This window comes from Mizuhopecten yessoensis, unplaced genomic scaffold (genome assembly GCF_002113885.1).
Source record: "Mizuhopecten yessoensis strain PY_sf001 unplaced genomic scaffold, ASM211388v2 scaffold10479, whole genome shotgun sequence".
NCBI lineage: Eukaryota > Metazoa > Mollusca > Bivalvia > Pectinida > Pectinidae > Mizuhopecten > Mizuhopecten yessoensis.
In genome coordinates this window covers 442,976-463,976 of record NW_018408567.1, presented here as the reverse complement: position 1 = coordinate 463,976, position 21,001 = coordinate 442,976, and the positions used below count along the sequence as shown (strand labels likewise).

General features: G+C 34.5%; 2 protein-coding genes across 4 annotated transcripts in view; one reads left to right on the top strand and one right to left on the bottom strand.

Moving 5' to 3' along the window:
* LOC110460779 overlaps positions 1-13,288 on the top strand; it is a 56,099-nt gene extending 42,811 nt beyond the window's left edge. Inside the window, exons 5-6 of one of the 3 annotated variants that reach the window (XM_021513926.1) lie at positions 5,588-5,682; positions 8,165-8,236. In XM_021513926.1, coding sequence (XP_021369601.1) covers positions 5,588-5,677 — 90 coding nt within the window. In that variant the 3' untranslated portion in view covers positions 5,678-5,682; positions 8,165-8,236. Of the gene's footprint in view, positions 1-5,587; positions 5,683-8,164; positions 9,169-10,761 lie in introns of those variants that run through there. The other 2 variants (XM_021513929.1, XM_021513913.1) reach the window with 2 other exon arrangements.
* A 921-nt stretch (positions 13,289-14,209) lies between these two features.
* On the bottom strand, positions 14,210-20,373 carry LOC110460791 (putative malate dehydrogenase 1B). The gene is made up of 6 exons (XM_021513943.1): positions 20,293-20,373; positions 18,653-18,765; positions 17,304-18,399; positions 16,344-16,474; positions 15,558-15,708; positions 14,210-15,169 (listed from the first exon to the last, which is right to left on the bottom strand). Exons 1-6 carry the CDS (start codon positions 20,312-20,314, stop codon positions 14,967-14,969), a joined length of 1,716 nt encoding a protein of 571 aa, XP_021369618.1. The 5' UTR covers positions 20,315-20,373; the 3' UTR covers positions 14,210-14,966.
* Between the last annotated feature and the right edge of the window lie 628 nt (positions 20,374-21,001).

The window sequence follows — 21,001 nt, the reverse complement described above, 5'->3', positions numbered from 1 at the left end:
TAATACATCTTGCTTTTATTGGATAATAACAACATTTTTGGTTGATAGGTTTATCTGAGGACTGTACAAAGAAAATGTAAATATGTTAAAGTAACATCACCTAATTTGGTGCTTGTGGTGGGACGTTTGATTCAGTATCAAGAGAATGGTATATTCTTTCGTAATTGATATCATTGTACATAAAATTACATATCTCATCCTTTTTTTGAATATCATAACCATGATCATATACACACATGTGATGTGAAACTTGTTAAATTTGAAATTGATGTCCTTTATAACTCTTGGTGCGTGTCAGTGGTGATTTTAAGTATCAGAGAGTTTCCGTCACTTTCAGTATTCCTGTATATGGAATAAAGTGTAATTGTTTTTATATGTAACCGAGATTTCAATAAAATTTCTTGTTATAATAGAATATTGATGTTTCTTTGTTATTTTAATTCCATATATTGTTGGGATTAAATTCTACAGACTATCTTTAATTACTACATGATCGACACTTTTATAAAAAAGAAAAAAGAAAAAAAAATCCATTCAGCAAAAAAATAAAAGTAGTCAGTTTCTTTACACATGGAAGCGCTTCCTGACGCCTCTGAATTATCTAAATGTAAGCGCTTCTTGACGCATCTGCATTATCTCAATGTAAGCCCCTCTGGAAGCCATGCCGTTTCGGTGAACTCAGACATGAAAAATCCCATGATTGAGAGTGACACTTATCTGGAAATCACCTATACTATTTTGAGTAGATATCAATGCATCGACCAATCAGATTTGTACATGTCATTCCTACAAATAGTTTTTAATAAATTGACCTAGAAACCGTGAGTCATGAGTGTAAAAAAGTGCCACAACAACGAGACATTTTTGAGGATGATGATGATGATTTAGAGTTTGATAGCTTCAGCCCTGAGGGCATTGAGTCAGACGTTGATCTTAACGATGTTTTAAATGAACTGTTATCAAAAAATGAGTCCGAAAACAATGATGATGTAGAACAGATGAACAGCGACCGTGTGTACTGTCGCCATAAGGTAATGTTGATGACTCGGAATGGTCTCGAGATATTTCACTGATCACTGTTGATGATTTTGTTAGAGAAACGGGGCCAATTCTTCCAGAAAATTTTGATGTTGATACTGTAAGTCCCATTGAATATTTCTATCTTTTCTTAAATGAGAATCAGTGCTCCGCCATAGCCAGACACCAACAACTAGGCTCGCTGGCGTTTGGAAAACCGAAAAATAGATTTGACCCAAAATGGTCGAATACAAATTCCGTCAGAATAAAAGCGTATATCAGCTTAAATGTATAGATGGGTATACAATATATGCCAGAAAGAGATATGTATTGGTCAAGTGATGATGTAAGTCCCATTGAATATTTCTATCTTTTCTTAAATGAGAATCAGTGCTCCGCCATAGCCAGACACCAACAACTAGGCTCGCTGGCGGTTGGAAAACCGAAAAATAGATTTGACCCAAAATGGTCTAATACAAATTCCGTCAGAATAAAAGCGTTTATCAGCTTAAATGTATAGATGGGTATACATTATATGCCAGAAACAGATATGTATTGGTCAAGTGATGATTACCTTGGTAATTTTGGGGTGAAAAAAGTGTCATGCCTTGCAATAGATTTCAAAAACTTACAAAGTATTTTCATGTGTCAAGACAGGGAAAATTAACCAGCTCGTGGACATAGAAATTATGATACACATACAGGTAGCAGTGTACAGTAGCGTACGACGGCCATGGGTGATATTCTTATACAATGAATTACCCCTGTTAACCTACAGTTTTGGGCATTTACAAATCTGTGTCTACGCAACAAAAGCTAGCTTTTCATGTAGACTATTTTTGTACTCAGCACATGTGTAAATATTATGAAAAATCCACCGGAATGACCTATGCTAAAACATGAGTATTTCTGTTATCGAGTAGGCGGTATTTAATTTCAGACAGGTTTCAAGAACAAAATTTCTGCTTGCAGGGGTCAAATTTTGGGTTAAAAATCATGTTTTTTTGCATATTTTGGTGTTTTTTGATGTGGTAACCATGGTTGTCCCAAGTCCCATATCTGGGGAAAACAGTTTTTGGAAAACCGAAAAATAGATTTGACCCAAACTGGTCGAATACAAATTCCGTCAGAATAAAAGCGTATATCAGCTTAAATGTATAGATGGGTATACAATATATGCCAGAAAGAGATATGTATTGGTCAAGTGATGATGTAAGTCCCATTGAATATTTCTATCTTTTATTAAATGAGAATCAGTGCTCCGCCATAGCCAGACACCAACAACTAGGGTCGCTGGCGTTTGGAAAACCGAAAAATAGATTTGACCCAAAATGGTCTAATACAAATTCCGTCAGAATAAAAGCGTATATCAGCTTAAATGTATAGATGGGTATACAATATATGCCAGAAACAGATGTGTATTGGTCAAGTGATGATTACCTTGGAAATTTTGAGGTGAAAGAAGTGTCATGCCTTGCAATAGATTTCAAAAACTTACAAAGTATTTTCATGTGTCAAGACAGGGAAAAATAACCTGCTCGTGGACATAGAAATTATGATACCCATACAGGTAGCAGTGTACAGTAGCGTACGACGGCCATGGGTGATATTCTTATACAATGAATTACCCCTGTTAACCTACAGTTTTAGGCATTTACAAATCTGTGTCTACACAACAAAAGCTAGCGTTGATGACTCGGAATGGTCTCGAGGTATTTCACTGATCACTGTTGATGATTTTGTTAGAGAAACGGGGCCTATTCTTCCAGAAAATTTTGATGTTGATACTGTAAGTCGCATTGAATATTTCTATCTTTTCTTAAATGAGAATCAGTGCTCCGCCATAGCCAGACACCAACAACTAGGCTCGCTGGCGGTTGGAAAACCGAAAAATAGATTTGACCCAAAATGGTCTAATACAAATTCCGTCAGAATAAAGGCGTTTATCAGCTTAAATGTATAGACGGGTATACAATATATGCCAGAAACAGATGTGTATTGGTCAAGTGATGATTACCTTGGAAATTTTGAGGTGAAAGAAGTGTCATGCCTTGCAATAGATTTCAAAAACTTACAAAGTATTTTCATGTGTCAAGACAGGGAAAATTAACCAGCTCGTGGACATAGAAATTATGATACACATACAGGTTGCAGTGTAAAGTAGCGTACGATGACCATGGGTGAGATTTTTATACAATGAATTACCCCTGTTAACCTACAGTTTTGGGCATTTACAAATCTGTGTCTACACGACAAAAGCTAGCTTTTGATGTAGTCTATTTTTGTACTCGGCACATGTGTAAATATTGTGAAAAATCCACCGGAATGACCTATGCTAAAACATGAGTATTTCTGTTATCGAGTAGGAGATATTTAATTTCAGACAGGTTTCAAGAACAAAATTTCTGCTTGCAGGGGGCAAATTTTGGGTTAAAAATCATGTTTTTTTGCATGTTTTGGTGTTTTTTGATGTGGTAAGCATGGTTTTCCCAAGTCCCATATCTGGGGAAAACAGTTTTTGAAAAAAAAATCAATCTTCTAAACAAAATGCAAAATGTAACCAAAATAAAGTTTATAAATATGTACAGGTATATATATGTAGGTGTGTTGTGCAGGTTGAATTCACTATCCATGTTTATCAGAGACACATGTCCTTTATTTTTAGGATCAAACCATTTCAACTGTACACTGTTACCACAGCTGATTTCATGGTTATGTGTGTTGATGTTTTTATGAGGAAAATAGCACTGAATTAAAATTTAAGAAATTCTAAACATAATTGTAACTTACTAAAAAAGCCTAAAACAACTATTTCACTTTCAAAATTAAGTTTAGAAAAACAAATCAAAACAAACTTAATTTCTCAAAAACTGCCATTGGGGATGGTGTATACACATTTCAGTGATCAGCGCACCAATGTTGCTTTGCAGCAATGTATCTTTGCACCATCAGTACAGAGTGCTCAAATGTATTGATTGATCTGATCATGATGACTTCTTTAGAAATGAAATGCAAATTTAATTATTTATGACACTCCCTATACTACTTGGACAAAACGATTTATACAGTGAATTGCTTTGAAGATTTCCCAAAATATATATTTTGGAAAGTATTTGACCAGTATTCATAGATACGGGTCTCGTTATCTTTTTGAGTTCCAAAATACAAAGGAAATTAAGTCCCTAGCTACAGATACTGAAAATGTCATGTCAGTCTAGTGGTTAAATGGTATCCCCCTCCCCCCAAAAAAGAAGGGGGATCTTACGCAGACCTTGAGACATGTTTGGGTTAGACATATTGAGACTGCACCCTGGGATTTCATAGGAGATTTCTGCCACAAGTCTAGAAGTTTCTCCATTTTAAGAAATGCTCATTGAAAACAAGGAGTCCACGATGGCCAATTGGTTAAGGCGTCTGACATTCTGCTACCACTAGCCGTCCATTGACCACTGGGTCGCGGGTTCGAGACCTACGTGGGGCAGTAGGTCATGGTTTCTCTCTGGGAACTCCGACTTTCCTCCACCACCAACACCTGGCACTTCCTTAAACGACCATAGCTGTTAACCCTTTCAACCCTATGTAACTTTAGTAGACTCTACCATGCATTGATATGGATGAGTCCATTATGGTCTACAGTGTTGAAAGGGTTAATATATGATGTAAAACTCAAACAGTCCAAACCAATCATAGTAAACATGTTAGAGTATAGAAACTGACTTTAAGGAACCTTTTACCACTGACAAAATATATTATGATGAATTGGAAACTATTTCATCACCGTGATAATAGCTATAAAAAATCATTTCTGAATAGAAAACCATATCTTATGGAACTTTAAAAAGAAAAGGTTTTGGGCTATAGTGTTTTATCTTTTAGAGGATATATAAGCAAACAACTGATGTAGAATCTTCATTATAAATTAGTTCTTTGTAAGATTTACTAGTCTATTAATATTTAGTAAAGATAGAAATATTTTGATATTAAATGTCTACTGATAGTAGATTTCAAAACCGATAAGGTAGTCATTTTTTGAAGCAAGCATATTTTCTTAATTGACGATAAGCTATCCTCTTGTATTGATCTGCTTTAAATGCCATGAACATGTGCTGGTTTCAAAATTAATTTTACATACCAAATTAACATGTATATACAGTAGTATATAGTATAATCTATATGAAGAAAGAAATTGAGGAAAAAGGTTTCTCTCACTACAGTAACTGCCGTTTCTGTTGAAGACATTTTATGTTATATGTTGGTCTGTGCCAACCACAGTATCTCTTAGGAAACGTCATCGATCCATTGAAATACAAACTTGTATCAAATACTGGGTAAGGATGTTATAGAATATAAAATATTATGCATTCATAAAAATAACAGATGTGCAACAGAAATGAGACTGACAATATAAATAATTTGTTTCAAACAGCGTTAATTCGTCCTGATGTTGATAGTAAAGTTTGTCGTTTGTTGGCGTTGTTTAACGATTTGTTGTTTATTGGTGTTGTTGGTGTTGTTTAACGATTTGTTGTTTATTGGTGTTGTTTCTGACCTGCTGATGTTTCCGTTGCAGGACAACTTTCAGAGGTCTCTCACACGCTGTATTTACAACATTCGCTATAACTCCAAGCGCAAGATGAAGTACGCAGCACAGACAACGTAAACAAGGTGATTGTGGTGGCATTCTCTTTTTAATAAAACTCAATTTTAAATCCCATTAAAACTCAATTTTAAATCCCATTAAAACTCAATTTTAAATCCCATTAAAACTAATTAAAACCAATTAAAAATTGCAAGGACCAACATTTGGAGAATAGCAGGTGTACATCTTGTCCATTATTGCCTTCATGTGTTCTTTTTCCTGAAAGCAATGAACTCTGTCAATCAGAACTGTGATAGCGATTCTTACAAACATACTGCTTTAACGGGACAATTTAGTAACTTCTTTCCAAAAGAGTTCGACATTGAAAACCTGCATGGAAGATAATTTGGGAATGCTATAATTAATTGATGAAAGATAACAAAAAACATCCATCTCGATCAAACTTCAGTAATGCAGATAGACTACATGATCTTGAAATACTAGCAATGTTCTTTTTTTCCCCCAAGCATTAATGTTTTTTAACAACAAGGTAAACCCATAAATAATTCTAGTTAAGTAATGTGACATATGTAAGATACCAAAACTTTAATCTAACAGTCTTTGAAAATTGGTATTTACCACAAACACAAAAATGTCCAAAATTGAAGAAAAAAATTAAGAGAAACATTCCCTTACTCTTCTGTGACAAAAAAAACGTGTAAATGGGAGGTTACTCTAGCAAAAATTAGAGGCATATACATCTATGTAAAAACTTTTATTTTTTTTGTCATTTTGAATTCATTGTTCTGCGTACTGGGATTTTTTTGTTACTTTTTACTTTTGCCTTTGTTGTATTTCATCATGTATTTCATCATGTATTTCATCATGAGGGCAAATTTATCCTGACAGCAAATATAATACTTAAAATACGTATATCTTGACATGTGAAGGGCGAAATTAACGCTGAGGGAATATGGATTTTACCAGCGCAGGACGAAAGTTTCTGGTATGAGGTAAAGCCGTTCAGCCTTATCAGGTGGATGCATATAAGACATAACTTAACCCTTTCACCACTGTAGACCATAATGGACTCTTCCAGATTAATGCATGGTAGTGTCCACTAAAGTTACATAGGGGTGAAAGGGTTAACCACCAAAAAAAGACTGATATGTAGAAGTTCCCCAACGATTAGTTGGTTATCATGTTTATCTAACTCGATTAAGTTAACTTTGAACTTGTATAACGAAACGACGTTTACAGAATGTCTTTTACAATTTAAAAAATTAACCAACGAGAGTATGATAAACACAAAAATAATCCATCAAGAGACGGGGGGGACCTTTTACTTCCACAACATTTAGATGTTATATCTAGAAAACCATATGCTTCTCTTGGGAACACACTATTCCTGTTTCCGATCGGGGTCAGGGAAACCATTTGCCACGAACCTACTATATGACGTCACATAGAAGATGACGTCGCAAAGAATCGTTACTTGACGTCATGATCAGAAGATTAACCATTAAAATAACATCCAGGTTGTTGTTACCCACTAGTGGGTAACCAGTGGGTAACCAAAAATGTATTTACCAACTCCTAGCAGGTTTATCTGATGAGTCGGGAGTGAGGAAAGCTAAGGTGGTTGTTTTGAGGACAATAATTTATCAATCGTGGAGGAACGGTAGTCTAGTGGTAGGACGCCGGGCTCATGACCAAAGGAAGGGTTGGGGGTTCGAGTCACGGCACGGCTCTGTGTTGTATCTTTGAGCAAGAAACTTACTCCGCTTGTTCCAGTCTACTCAGCTGTAAATGAGTACATGGTTGGGCAGTGTAAGAATTGTCAATGCTAGCTGTGAGCACCGAAATGGCAGCTCTGAGTGTATGCTCCCCAGGGAATTGAGAAAGATATTGGCTGGTCGCAAAGGCCCTATAACCACGAATAATAATTTGAGAACCGCTATGAGACCACCTACAAACTAGGTTGTGATAAAGCGGTATATAAGAACCTCAAATTATTATTATTATTATTAATCTGAGGAATGTGATATTTTAAAGAGGATTTTTAAAAATAAATGAAGTTGAAATAATGATGATTAAGAAGTTTATTTTGATGATGCCTTAACCCTTTCACCACTGTAGACCAAAATGGACTCATCCAGATCAATGCATGGAATAGTCTACTAAAGTTACGTAGGGGTGAAAGGGTTAAAATAGGCTGATATTAGTTGTTCAGTCAGTTATTAGGCTATAGCGATTTACCCCGAGGCAAGATCAGATTTGTGTTTTTAGTATCTATAGTGAGTAAAGTGAAGGAGATTCCTGTTTGCTGAACTCCCTACATCTGTGATGCTGATTTTAGTTGGGCAAGGGTCAGACCCCATGGGAACATCAAATCTTTGAGGAAAATTTGTTTTTATTTTATTGTCATGATACTTTGACAATATCAATTGCTTAAAAGTTACTCAAAACAACTATTCTTATTTTTCAGAAAATGTGAAAAAAAAATAAAAAATAGAAAAGCAAAAATTTGTTTTTATTTAGAATGCATGTGTTTTGTTTTGTTTTCAGGTTGCCTTTTCCAGAGGTTTGGCTCGCAGTGTGACCAATATAAAATACTACCAGAAAGCAAAGTCGCGGTCTGTCAGTTCATCCTGGAACTCTTCGGCTGCAGAATTCGACCCAACAAAATTAGATTTTATTGGAACGTAGCATCATGTGACAGACCTTGACAAATCCCAAGCTGGAATTCCTCATCTTCGTTAAAAGATGTTGCAGGGTGCACTGCATTTTGCTGTGAAAAATTCCGCAAATTTTGAAAGTCTTACGAGTTTGGACGAAACTGTGGTCTAGACATAGGTAGTTAGGATATACCTGTACAGTGATTGATATACAGGACATAAAGTGATATGTTTGTAACCTTTAAGTAATAACACGACACTCATAATCTAATTTTGATAGTTGATAATCGTTATTTATCTAAACCCAGTTGTGTTTATGAAAGCCGAGTTAGTTCACTTAATTACGTAAGCAAATTTTCAAAATGCAATTTCTTAGAAATGTCTGAAAATTATTTTTGAACTCTTTGTTGTCCAATGGTGTTTTCAGATTGATAAACAGGTAGTTTTGATTTTGAATTATGCACTGCCCTTAAGCTAATCAGGTTAAAAACAATTAATGGATGGTTAATAATGATTGATTGATTAATGAACAATTATTTGTGAAGGAATACTCATTGATTACTTTGACTGCCTTAATATCCATTAATTCATTAATTGATATTATTCATCAACTCATGAAGGACTTTTGATGAACGGTTATCAAGATAATTATGATTTTTTAATTTATTAGTGATTATTTATAGTGACTCTGTATGTTTGATTGCTAAATTTGATAGTTTAATTTTTGTTCAACTCGATTCATAATGATTCATTGGTCTCTCTTTCTCTCTCTTTCTCTCTCTCTCTCAGCAATGCTACAGAATTTATCTATATTGATGGAAAACAAAGTATCACATAATGTACTGTGTTATCCAGTGTATATACACATGTCATATTTTTTTTGCGTAATAACCCATGTAATATGACCTATCAATCCTGTGATTGGTTGTAAGTTTCAATTGTTTCAATTGTGACGTCACGCCTAGGACAAGTACATGACGTCATAGGCTTGCGCACTGGAGACAAAATGGCGGCTTTTTACATTTCAAAGTTGCATATAAAATTGTCGTTTTACACGAATAAATGCGGCAGAGGCTTGCTAAATTGAAAAATTCTTAGACTCTTTTCATAAATCTCATATGTAATGGAAACTCATGTAAGATCCTGTATATAATGTTCAGATCTACATGTACAATACATACCTCGTACAGCTTGATTTGTTTGAATCCGGCATAGATTTGTGATATGTATTTCTCCCACCCTACGGCGATTTGTCTCCCATTTATCTAAGCCATGGTTTCTATATCATATGTGTACACATTTGTGATATCACCTAATCCATTTGTTTTATAACCTGATGACATTGTAATTCATAGCCGGGTTGTTGGCATAGAAAAAACACGTTTTTCATCAAAACAATTTTTTAAGGGTGGAAGAAAAAAATCACTTCTATTTCCTTGAGGATATTGTGAAGAAATCGCAACCGTTGGGGTAACATTCTTGAAGTCAAACCCTCAGGAAGCAACAGTTTTAGACATTCAAGAATCTTTCCCGTCAGGTTAGATCTCTGTGTCATAAACTCTAGGTAAAGTATTCTATTATGAACTTTTGGCATACTGAAGCTGATAATCCTGTACTTAACCTTTTCACCACTGTAGACCATAATGGACTCATCCATATCAATGCATGGTAGAGTCTACTTAAGTAACATAGGGGTGAAATGGGTTAATAACATAAGTTGTGTCAAAACTCTGTAATACAGGCTGTTGGTCAAGTTTGTGTAGATATTTAAGAATTATTGACAGCTGTCACAAATTATGAGGATCCTGTTTGAGACAACGAAGTGTGAGGCTGAATTTATATGACTACCGTAAAAACCTGTGTCATCTGCCCACTTTTTTTTAAGAAATTTAATGCCCAAAGTGGGGGGTGCGCATAATACATAAATGTAAGCAATTTCAAGGTTTTTTCTTGAAAAGATCGACGATTCTGGCAGACAGTCATCTTGGACACGAGATAATCTCTCTTGGTACACTGAACTCAACGACAAACGACGATCAACACATTTATTTATGTCAAACATCAATAAAAGATACAATTGATACATACTGTGTTGTTACCTGAGTTGAAGTGAAAAGGATTATTAAATAGGTAACTGTTAACAAAGAAAGTTTAGCCAATTCCTATGCCAGAGAATTGCCGATCAACTTACGTTTCGACATCTTGGCACGTTGTTTTTTTTCAGCCTCAAAAATGTACCTGCGCAAATTACATAGGTGCACAAATTACACGGGTTTTTACGGTTAAGTATACTATTTGTACCACAACATTAACTCCTATTCAGGTAAGGGTACAAACAGGAACCGTTGGCACATTCCGTAAAAAAAAATTCTCTTTACAGAAAGTGCCGACAGTTCCTGATTGGTAATGGTTATGCCGTACTATATAGTACAAATCTGTATATTTTTCAAAAGTATTTTCAATCCAATGTGTTTTTCTATTTTTCAGAGTATGTTTTCAAAGGGTTTGTCGCATCGAGTGAGGAATATCAAATACCAGGCCAGAAAGCGAATTCTCCCGTGATGTGGAGAAACATGTAGGTATTAGTCTGTATGTTAATAACTACTCGGTGTTGCTTTAAACTTTGATTAAGAAATTTTCAAATTTGAATGTTGAAAATAAAGCATTTTCTATTCAACTGTAACTTTTAATCCTATTTTTTTTTATATATATATTGTACCCCTAAGTTTTTATTTTTCAAATTAAAGCTGACATTTTTTTTAAATTACATCATCAGTTATGAAATAAAAGTGATTATTTCAATTGGAAAATTTAAACAATTTAAAGTTTTGACAAAAGTTTATATGCCACTTCATTGTGACCTTGATCCATTTCAATGACCTTGACCCTGATGTCTGACATACATGCCATGGCACCCAAACTTAAAATTAGACCAAACATATTTTTTACAAACCTCCCTCTGAAGAACATTTAATGTGAGGGGGGAATAACATGAAAAATTAATCAGTTATTGAATTGAACACACATTTGGAAGGTACGAATTTAAAAAATACTAATAAAGGTGAATTTGTTATATTACTAGGAGATGAAATTAAATAAGGGGAGATAACTCTAATTCATCAAGCAGGTTTTCTGGGGAGTTTTAACCTCAGGTCTTCTGTGCTCATCTTTCTTACATCTGTGTTACGATTGGAAGATTTTTCAGTAGAGCTACTGAAAACTGTATGGTAATCTAAAATTGCACACCATGAAACTACATCACAACATATGTACCCTTCCTAATTTCAGTCTTTAGTTGTTCAAAAGTTGATTATAGTTTAGCAATTAAGTGATGAATGCAAATTTCATCTTTTGTGTTTCATAAAACCAATCAAATCATTTATTTCAGTACAGTAAAATTGTATGGAAAATTATGAGTTTTATGCGAAACTTTGGTCAAAACCACCTTTTGAACAAGTGGGCCAAGCTTAATTTTAAGTGTCTGCTATTAAAATCTAGAGTATTGGGCCTAAGATTGTTGCAATGAGCTTACAAACTTTTTCTGCATGTCATTAAAATCATGGGAGTCATTTAAAATATTATCAAGTTTACTGCTTCACAATCCTTTAAGACCTCACATTTTGCTGTATTAGAACTATAACACTTTGTTGCTTTTTGACCAGCTTGCTGCAGGCCATTGGTAAAAGATGAACTGAATTATGGATATGATACAGCAAAATGAGACGTTCTATAAAGAAAATGAAGCAAGAACAATAATTCACATATTTAACTTAAAATATCTCATATTTATTTTGTTTGTTTTTTCCTGGGACCGACTACTGCTATTCTTGGTGCCAGTTTTATATTCAGTTTACAAGACATAAGGTTTAATCATGATAATATCTGTGATTTTACAAACTTTTATCATAAAATATTTTATATTATAATAAAAATTGTAATCATAATATCTATCTTGCCTAATTTGAAGTATGATTTTTGTAATATTTGAGTTACAAATTGTTTTTTTCGTATTCTGTTTGTTATAATCATAATCATAATCAAAGCTTTGTGAACACAGTCTATGTACAATAACATCTTGTTATACTGCCAACATTTGTCCAATGTAACGTTGGCATTAAAAAGAGGCTTGGCAATATATTGAAGGAGACATATATTAAGGTATTGCTAAGAGAAATTACGCTGGATAGACGGACATCGGATGCTGCACCACAGCATAAGCTCACTTGGCCCTTTAAAATAGGGACCTTGAAATGCACTGCAGTAAGTGAGGTGGCAATGAAGTGAGGGGCATTATAACAAGGTTATAATGTCATAATGTTAACCATACTGTTTAATCATATATATACTTCATAGTTATTGAATATTTTTGTAAAAATTCAGAATTAAGTATTCAAAATTTTTTGCAACGTTACGATTGAAGAAAAAGTATAGTTAAATTCATTATGCTTCTTTTCATTGTTTTCATATTTCTGTTGTCAATTAAATACCTTTTTCATATGTCAAGATTTAAAACATTGATCATTTGATACAAACTATCACCGTAATCTTAAAGGAGATTTTTTAATTTCTTTTTGTGTCTTTTTCAATGGAAATGTTTTCACAGCGTCCAGTCGAGTTTATACCTAGCGTGTTCAGCAGTTACGTCAACTATTAGTGACATCATTGAATTGTTTTCATTGAGACGTCAAAATTACGACCATGTCCATCATTATGAAAGAGGATAGCGATTCTCGCAAATCGCAAGTTTCACATCTGGTTTTGAATTGAAGGATAATTTTAAATTATTTAAGAACTTTCAGCACATAAGGCAATCCCCTTCAGATTGTTCACTATTACCACAGCCAATGGAATATTTTTGCATAGTAGCTTTAAAAACTTACTAATACTGTATGTATGAGCAACTACATTTAAGCAGTTAAGAGTGTAAATATATGTATATATGTTAATATGTATATATCTTAATGTGTTGTGTTTTGATGTTCAAAATATATATATTATAGTTTGGAAATAAAAGTAATTAAAACAATTTAACTTGTGTCTTTAATCTATTCCGCATCAAATTTATTATGACAGGGCATATTTTGGTGTTAGGAGCATTTAGATGTTTTCATCAATCCATACTTTGGTTTCCACAAGATAATTTGCATAAATATCATTTGATTTCTAAAGCATGTACGTTATACAATGACTGAGCCTCATTTTGAATTTGAACAAAATCTGCACATAATGTTAATCATCAGCATACTGTGCTCTGATTGGTTAATAATTTCCACACAATACCAGGTAACTTAATCAAAAATTAACCTAGTGATGGTTGGATTATTTTTAAGTACAGTAAAACGTCAATGTTTCAAACTTTGTAGGACCATCGGTAAAAATTCAAAATATCGGGACTTTGACTCCCAAATGTTAAACATCAAACATTATTAAAAACCTTTACATAAGACTGAACAAGATTATTAAATGACGAAATGCTAAAATAAAAGTTTAAAATCTATAAATATTACTTTGCAGTAAAGAAATCATTATCATACTAGTTTGCATGGTGATCTTATCCCATTCAACATTTCTTTGTTTATCAATTATCCTATGCCCCTGTTAAGGAGGCTCCACCCTTTCGCAATTAACCAGCAGAATTCAATTAAAGTTTCACATAACGGTTATGTCACTATGTAGAGATGATTTTATGAAAATATAAGCATTCCGATAAACTGGGGATTTTTTTGCAAAAAATTGCTCAAAAAAGTTCCATTCATGAATAGAATGTTAATACATATCGTTATTTTAAGGGGGAAATGCAGACACTGGCATACGTTTGCCTGTACCTTCATCCGTCAGAGTGGACATCTCAGACAGGTAGAATAACATATATTACTACTGTCGTGTAATTGTCTCTTGCTCTTTCTAGGAAATTAAAAAATAAACAAGATTTGAATTTTAATATTATTATTTAGAATTTTAATAAAAAGTGCTTGATGATATATATATATATACAAATGCGACAATGATAGATAATCCTACAGCTGTACATGTGTCATACAAGTTATCGATGAACACACAAATATGGTACACAAAGATCTGCTCAATAGAGGCACACTTTTATCAGTCACAGACATTTTTCTCAATTTCGAAAAATAAATATTTGATCATTTCTTTAATCTTCTTTTGTATAGATTTTCAATTCCTTTACATTTACACCAACAACTATATATATATATGAAGTCATATTTTCTTTTTTTTTTTCTTTTTTGCAAAAACTTTTTTTTATTTGACTGAAGTACATTTATATTGCAAGCCCAAGCAAGTCTTAAAATGAAGAAATATCTTTATATCAAAATCAATGACCAATCAATTTAAGACAGATATTGTGGTTCAACTTCAAGTATCTGGAAAAATCAGGGTGATTTCTTGATAACGCGAAACACACCTGACATGACGGAATTTGATAAACTGTGAGAAGAACCAGAAGATACCTCTATAATGAGACGACAACACAGCTTCGCACCATGACAACAACCTAACAGACAAGCTTGTCAAGTGATAACACAAAAGGCATGTCACTGAGGGGCTTAATAAGTTCTTTATGTCTATAAAACAATGTCCAAGTGTGGTCAAAAATGTCTTCCCAGCCTGGGGATTTTATATTTTACATTATTCATCTTGATTTAAAAATGAGTTTATTTGGGTCGTTATCATTCAGCGTTTTCAGCAGGTGTCGTTTGTTCAGCTTCCTGTGCGGAGTCGTCTACCTTCTCTTCATTGGCACTTCTGTCTGCCACTGTGGCGTTACCATTAACGTTGTCATTGGCGCCCTTCTCCTCCACGATGGTCTCCAGCTTCGGCTCATTGGACGAGTCTACCTCTACAGCCGAATCAGCTGTCCCCGGTGTGCTACCTGAACATGAAGAACATTGAGAAATTGGGATATATCATTTTAGTAATGCACAGTTCAACAATATCAGTATACACAAATCATTTGTATCAAGTTCAAAGTATAATAAAAGATAAAGGATACCATACATCATAAGAATGATGGCCTTATAGCAGGCCGAAACGTGTAGACGAGACGTAAACATCACACACTATTCTTGTGGTGTTAAATATCCTTTATTTTTCCATTAAGTTTCATTAGTGAGAAGCTATAATGAAATTGGCCACGGATCCGCCCAAGAATGCTATATTCAACAAAGGGAGTGTTGGATCACCATATTTATCAAAAGTATAATTATACTATTATTCAGGAACATAAAATGCATCATATGATATCTCAACGATGATCCTACCTTCCTCTCCAGATTCTTCTTTCTTTTCTTCCTCTTTTTCAGAGGCTGCAGCTACCTCCTTGGGTTCCATAATGGTGACCTTGACCTCACCTTGGGGAGGGGTCGGGGGTTTTGGTGGAGGGTACATAATTTCCTTCTCAGATATTAAATCCTAAGAGAAAATTAACAAAGGATTGATTAAAATTTCAATATGGCGCAGAAATATAATGCTGTTAATTATTTCATATTTTCGGAATCACATCATTACTGCTGTTTCCAGTGGAGTAACTGGTATACACAAATATTTCTTAAATTTTTCTATATCTTTGACCATTTGTCTGTCCATCACTCTTTCACATAGTGTTCACTGATATTTAAAAAAAAATCAAAAAAAATCTTGAATTATTCTTCACTAGGACAATCATTTAAACACACTTTCTATGAACTGTGTTGCTTTGGGATTTTTTTTTCTTTTTTTTCTCTCTTTTACAAATTCATTATATATTTGAAATATTAGTTTCAAAGATCATTGGTTGGATGTCCAAGGTTATTTTTCACTCAATATGTCCACTCAAATGCAACTGGATTGTTGCAGCAGAAAGTTTGAACACTCAACTCTATTGGACAGCATTGTGTTTCCAAAAACTATTATCATTATTACATAACCTATCATTATAGCAAATGAATTATTTGAACCATTAAATTAAAAAACATGGTTTTAATCCTGAAATTCAGTTATTTTGCAGGCATTTAGAGCCAAGGTGTTTGGATTATTGGGAAGTTTTGCTATCTATATATATATCTCACCTGTACTGTGACCTTGAGTGTCTCCTTGACCTCCTCTGTGAGGTCAATGTCCTCGACAACATACCAGTAACCCTTGGGGTGCATGGTTACCGGGAAGGAGTAAACAAGTCCATCTGGGACGCCATACCAACCTGGTAAACAACAATTAAACAAACAACATTAGTTTCAATAAAAATGTCAATGTTGTAAAGGATTTTTTTTTAAAATATTAGCTTAAAATCCACATGATGAAGAATATAACAAATTCCATGTACATGCTTACTTCTGCATCATAAATTACTACAAAATTATTCAGAACAGAAAAAAAACAACTAAATTCAATTGACCATGAAGCTTGAAATACGTACATATTTAAATCACCCTACTGCATTAATTAGGAAGAAAAAAAATGTAAATTATTCAAAAATGCAAATTTATCGTCAGAATGTCATGAACATTTGTGTGTTTATTCAAATGAAAACCATAACTCCATATCTGAAAAGGTTTGGAAAGAAATCATTAATGAAAGCTGATTAAGCATCGGTTGATTATTTTTCGAATGTTTTTCTATCCTGAGTTACGTATTCCACCATTACATACAAACGTATGTTGATTACATCTACTCTACCAACCACATCATATGCACATGCAGGCTTGTACCGTCACTCGACAAAGCAAACTTGTCCAAGATCAGACGCACAGCTCATTTGTTTTGCATTTGAAATACAGTGGAGGATTTCGCACAATATTACATGATTAATTAGTAACTTTGGGAAAAAATTGCACCAGTAATTAAATTATGGGTGCTGTAAAACTTTCAATAACTATAGCACATGGTATTTTGGATAGCATTTGGATAATACATACTTTAATTCAGACTGACATTTTTGAGGTAATTTTGGAACTTTTTAACAGAAAATAACTTTTAGTGACAGACATTATTGATCCAAAGACTAGAGGATCCTAACTTTCATCCCTTACCCTCTGAACAAACTGCAAGAGAAAAGATCTCTCCACTGGGAGATCCAGTCCACCAGTGGCCCAGCATTGTAGCTATGGCTGCTCCCTTAGACATGTAGGCTCCATGGTTCAGAGCCTCCTCCACCATGGCTTTCCTTGCCTTGACAAGTTCGGGGAACTCCTTGGCAAGCCATTGCTTGTCCCAGATCATCTCCTTGGTTGGTAAGGAGAAAGATGGCGGTCCCCAGATGGCTCCCTCGTATCCATGGACGCGACTGGTTTCAAGATCAATGTAATATTCGCCGCTAACATTTCCCCAGATTACCACATTCACAACTCCACTAGAATTGACCTTCAGCTTGTCTGCAATCACAGCCTTTGTGTGGTTTTCCAACATTCTTGACAATCCTGCGAAGTTTTGACGGGGGATATTTGGAGCATTCTGAAGCATCATAAATACATTAAAATTGACTGGTCCATCACCTGTCAAGAGAACCTTCACATTCTTTCTAGCCACATCATTTATAATTTTTGCATAATTACAGAACAGGTTTGAATTTCTTTTGTACCACGAGTCCTTATCTTCCCCTTCATTCCTCACAACCTCATCCATAAGGATGATTGCACTGCAGTTACTGAAAGCCTTACACAAATTTGATTCGACTGTTACGTCCCTCAAAAGTCCATGGGCCAGGTCGATGGCCTCCATCCTTAATCCTTCCAGCATTTCCATTTTATCGTTAGCATCATATAGATGGAGAGCCACTTCCTGTTTGCTACCAAACACATCCCCCTTGGAGATGGCATTCACCATGGCATAGCAGGCAGGATTAGATGCCACTGTGAGACACACATGAAGAGGTTTACTCTGGGCTTTGAATTCTTTCTCTTCTTCATCAACTTCTTTTTTGTACTGTAAGTTTTCCTTGGAGATTTTAAGCATATCGGAGCTGAGAAGTTCCGATTCCATGCCATAGTATCCATGAGCATACTCCTGGAAATCATTTGCACCTCCGATCAAGACACCTTTTCCACCACGATCAATCAACTCCCTCCATACAATTGGCGACTTCATGTGCGTCCATCCACGCTCATTGCAAGTTGCCTTAAGCCATTTCTAAAAAGAAAGCACAACAGTCACACCATATGTCATACAATTTAAAATTATGTATTTTATATAGCCAAAAGTTCTGTTTTGTTTCATTTATCATTTAAGTTCATGAAAAGGATCAGATATATTTGATGAAAAATATATAGAAAATTTATAATATATATATATAAAAAGTAATCCCCTTCACTATGAATTGTTTTAACTGACATACCAACTGAAACAGATGCCAGATTTATATTTGATCTGATCCGAAACTCACCTCCCATTCGTCATTCTGTTTCACGATTTTGTGGAGACAAAAGTCTGGAAGGTTTTTTGCTAGTTTGTCCCCAAGAAGCTCACATCTGGCATAGTAAGGACAGTCAGCTTTCCCTGAAATTGATCAAAACTTTTGAGCATTACATTTATGTAGACACACAAAATTCTAATACATAGGTTTTACTAAGGAGGAAGGACCCAATTTGGAACAGTACCAAAAAGCATATCTCTTTTTCAGGTGCCTCGGTAGCTGTGATTGCTAGCGCGCACAGTCATCGTACTAATGTGTGCAATCAAAAAATGTGAGTTTCAGACCACTCGCTCTCCCAATAATTTCTGTTCGATCCCCAGCTGTGGCAGAAAAAAGAGAGTGATGTCTGATAGGGTTAGTTGTTATCCCTCAGATGACACGGCGGTTTTCCCCGTGGATTTTCCTCCACCATGAAAACACCATTTGTTCCCTTAGCGGCATCGTAATAAAAACTCTACAAAGCTTATGTTTGTTGTTGACAATTGTATTGTACCTCAAACCAGACATGCACACCCTCACGCATACAAACACATATCTGTACAAAGGACACCTACAAATATTCATTCTTTCCACAGACAATAACACAATGGAATCTCCTTCCCATAGCAGCAGTTCAATGCACAAAACCTACCCTATGCAGACCAGTACTTGAAGCCCTCATCACATGCTAAATAACATATGCCAGCTTTTATCTTTTATCTATACCTTGCACAAAAAAATCACAAAAAAATAAACAACTAATCACTGTAAATAACCCCCTTTTTCATGCCTCTGCAATAGGACCCCCGAGGGTATAAACATCAACATTGATGGAGCCCCCGTAAAATAAAGAAGAAGACAACGTTAAATAAAGATTATTATTATTATTACAACAAGAGTCTAGCGTAAGAATGCATACAATGTAGTTATGCATCATTTTTGGCAACGTCTGTGGATTAATAAACGAGGTGAAATAACATCAGAAAAATTACTACATTTGTATAAATTTAAAAAAAATAAAGAACAAAATTGATAAATTTCTTTGTTACAATATCCATCAATACTGTATTGCTCCTATTGATGTTTTATTTAGAAAAACTATATGATTATAATTTTATAGAGGATGACAGAACACTAGCTTTACAGTTTTTGAAAGCAATAAATACCACTTAAAATGTTGTACATTGGGCCAACAGTACAGTAAAATTGCCATAAAGTTTATGCACATACATCTGTGTTAAGCTTGTAAATATGAATCTTCTCTATGCTACAATTGTCAACGATTTAATCTGAAATGAACTGCCTGTTAAAACAAATTAAAGGGTGGTAGTCAATCATTACGGACAACCAATGTAAGCAGAACGTTTTTAAATCCATGTATACATACACAATTTCAATTTCCCCTGATATATGGTTATGACCAACAAACACCACAGACTCGACAGAAAAACGAAACATCATGTCGATAAAAAAACATTGTCCAACGCTTAGAGCTGTATCTGCATCTACATGAACAAAGTCACAAACAATTATGTAGTGTAAACTAGAAATACTCAAACTTCATGTTCGATAAGTGAATTAGCAACCACGAATACAGCAGAAAAAAAGCGATATATCGTTTTATTTCGTACCTGCAATGACCACCTTCGCCATCTTGTTTTGTCGTTGCCAGGCATACTATCAGGACACCTCGCTTTTTTCATACAGTTCAAGGAAGAGTAGCGAGGTGTTTAAAATGTCGTAGTATGAACTAACATAGAACCCAATTGGCGAACGATACGATCCGGATTTCACCTTATTGTAATATCACATATAAATAGGTGGGAACCGTTTAGTCAGGTATCACAACTGGTTTCATTGTAATTTAATTAAAATGTGTTCGTTATAAGCCAATTTGTTTACCAATACCGTCACAAACTAAATAAAGTGTCAATGTTTCCCATTGAAAATATGAGCCTCTTTGTCGGATGATGATTTACCTAGCAATAATAAATAGTCTACATACTTACCTTACACACCACTAGAAATATGCACATTCTTTCTTCGTTTATACATTTTAGATTGTAATAAAGATACTGTTTCCTTGATTATTGATTATGTACAATATCTTCAACGTAAAAAAAATAACACGTTTTATCACAAACTCAGTCTGAAAAGCTCACGTAATATTATCTAGTGTGATACTACACATGTACGTATGGGTCATAGCTGAAAAACTATTGTTACAGGTATAACTTTTAAATTTTTAATAATTCATAATGATTTTAGCCGGTGACCGTAAGCTAAATATTTTACTAACCAAACTCCGTCATAAATGCAGCCCTTTAAATGATGATCTCT

Coding starts and splice junctions, on each gene's coding strand:
- LOC110460791 (XM_021513943.1), bottom strand. CDS start 20,314: ATGGCGAAGGTGGTCATTGCAG. Junction 18,766..20,292: donor GGCGAAGGTGGTCATTGCAG/GTACGAAATAAA, acceptor GATCAATTTCAG/GGAAAGCTGACTGTCCTTAC. Junction 18,400..18,652: donor AACAGAATGACGAATGGGAG/GTGAGTTTCGGA, acceptor CTTTCTTTTTAG/AAATGGCTTAAGGCAACTTG.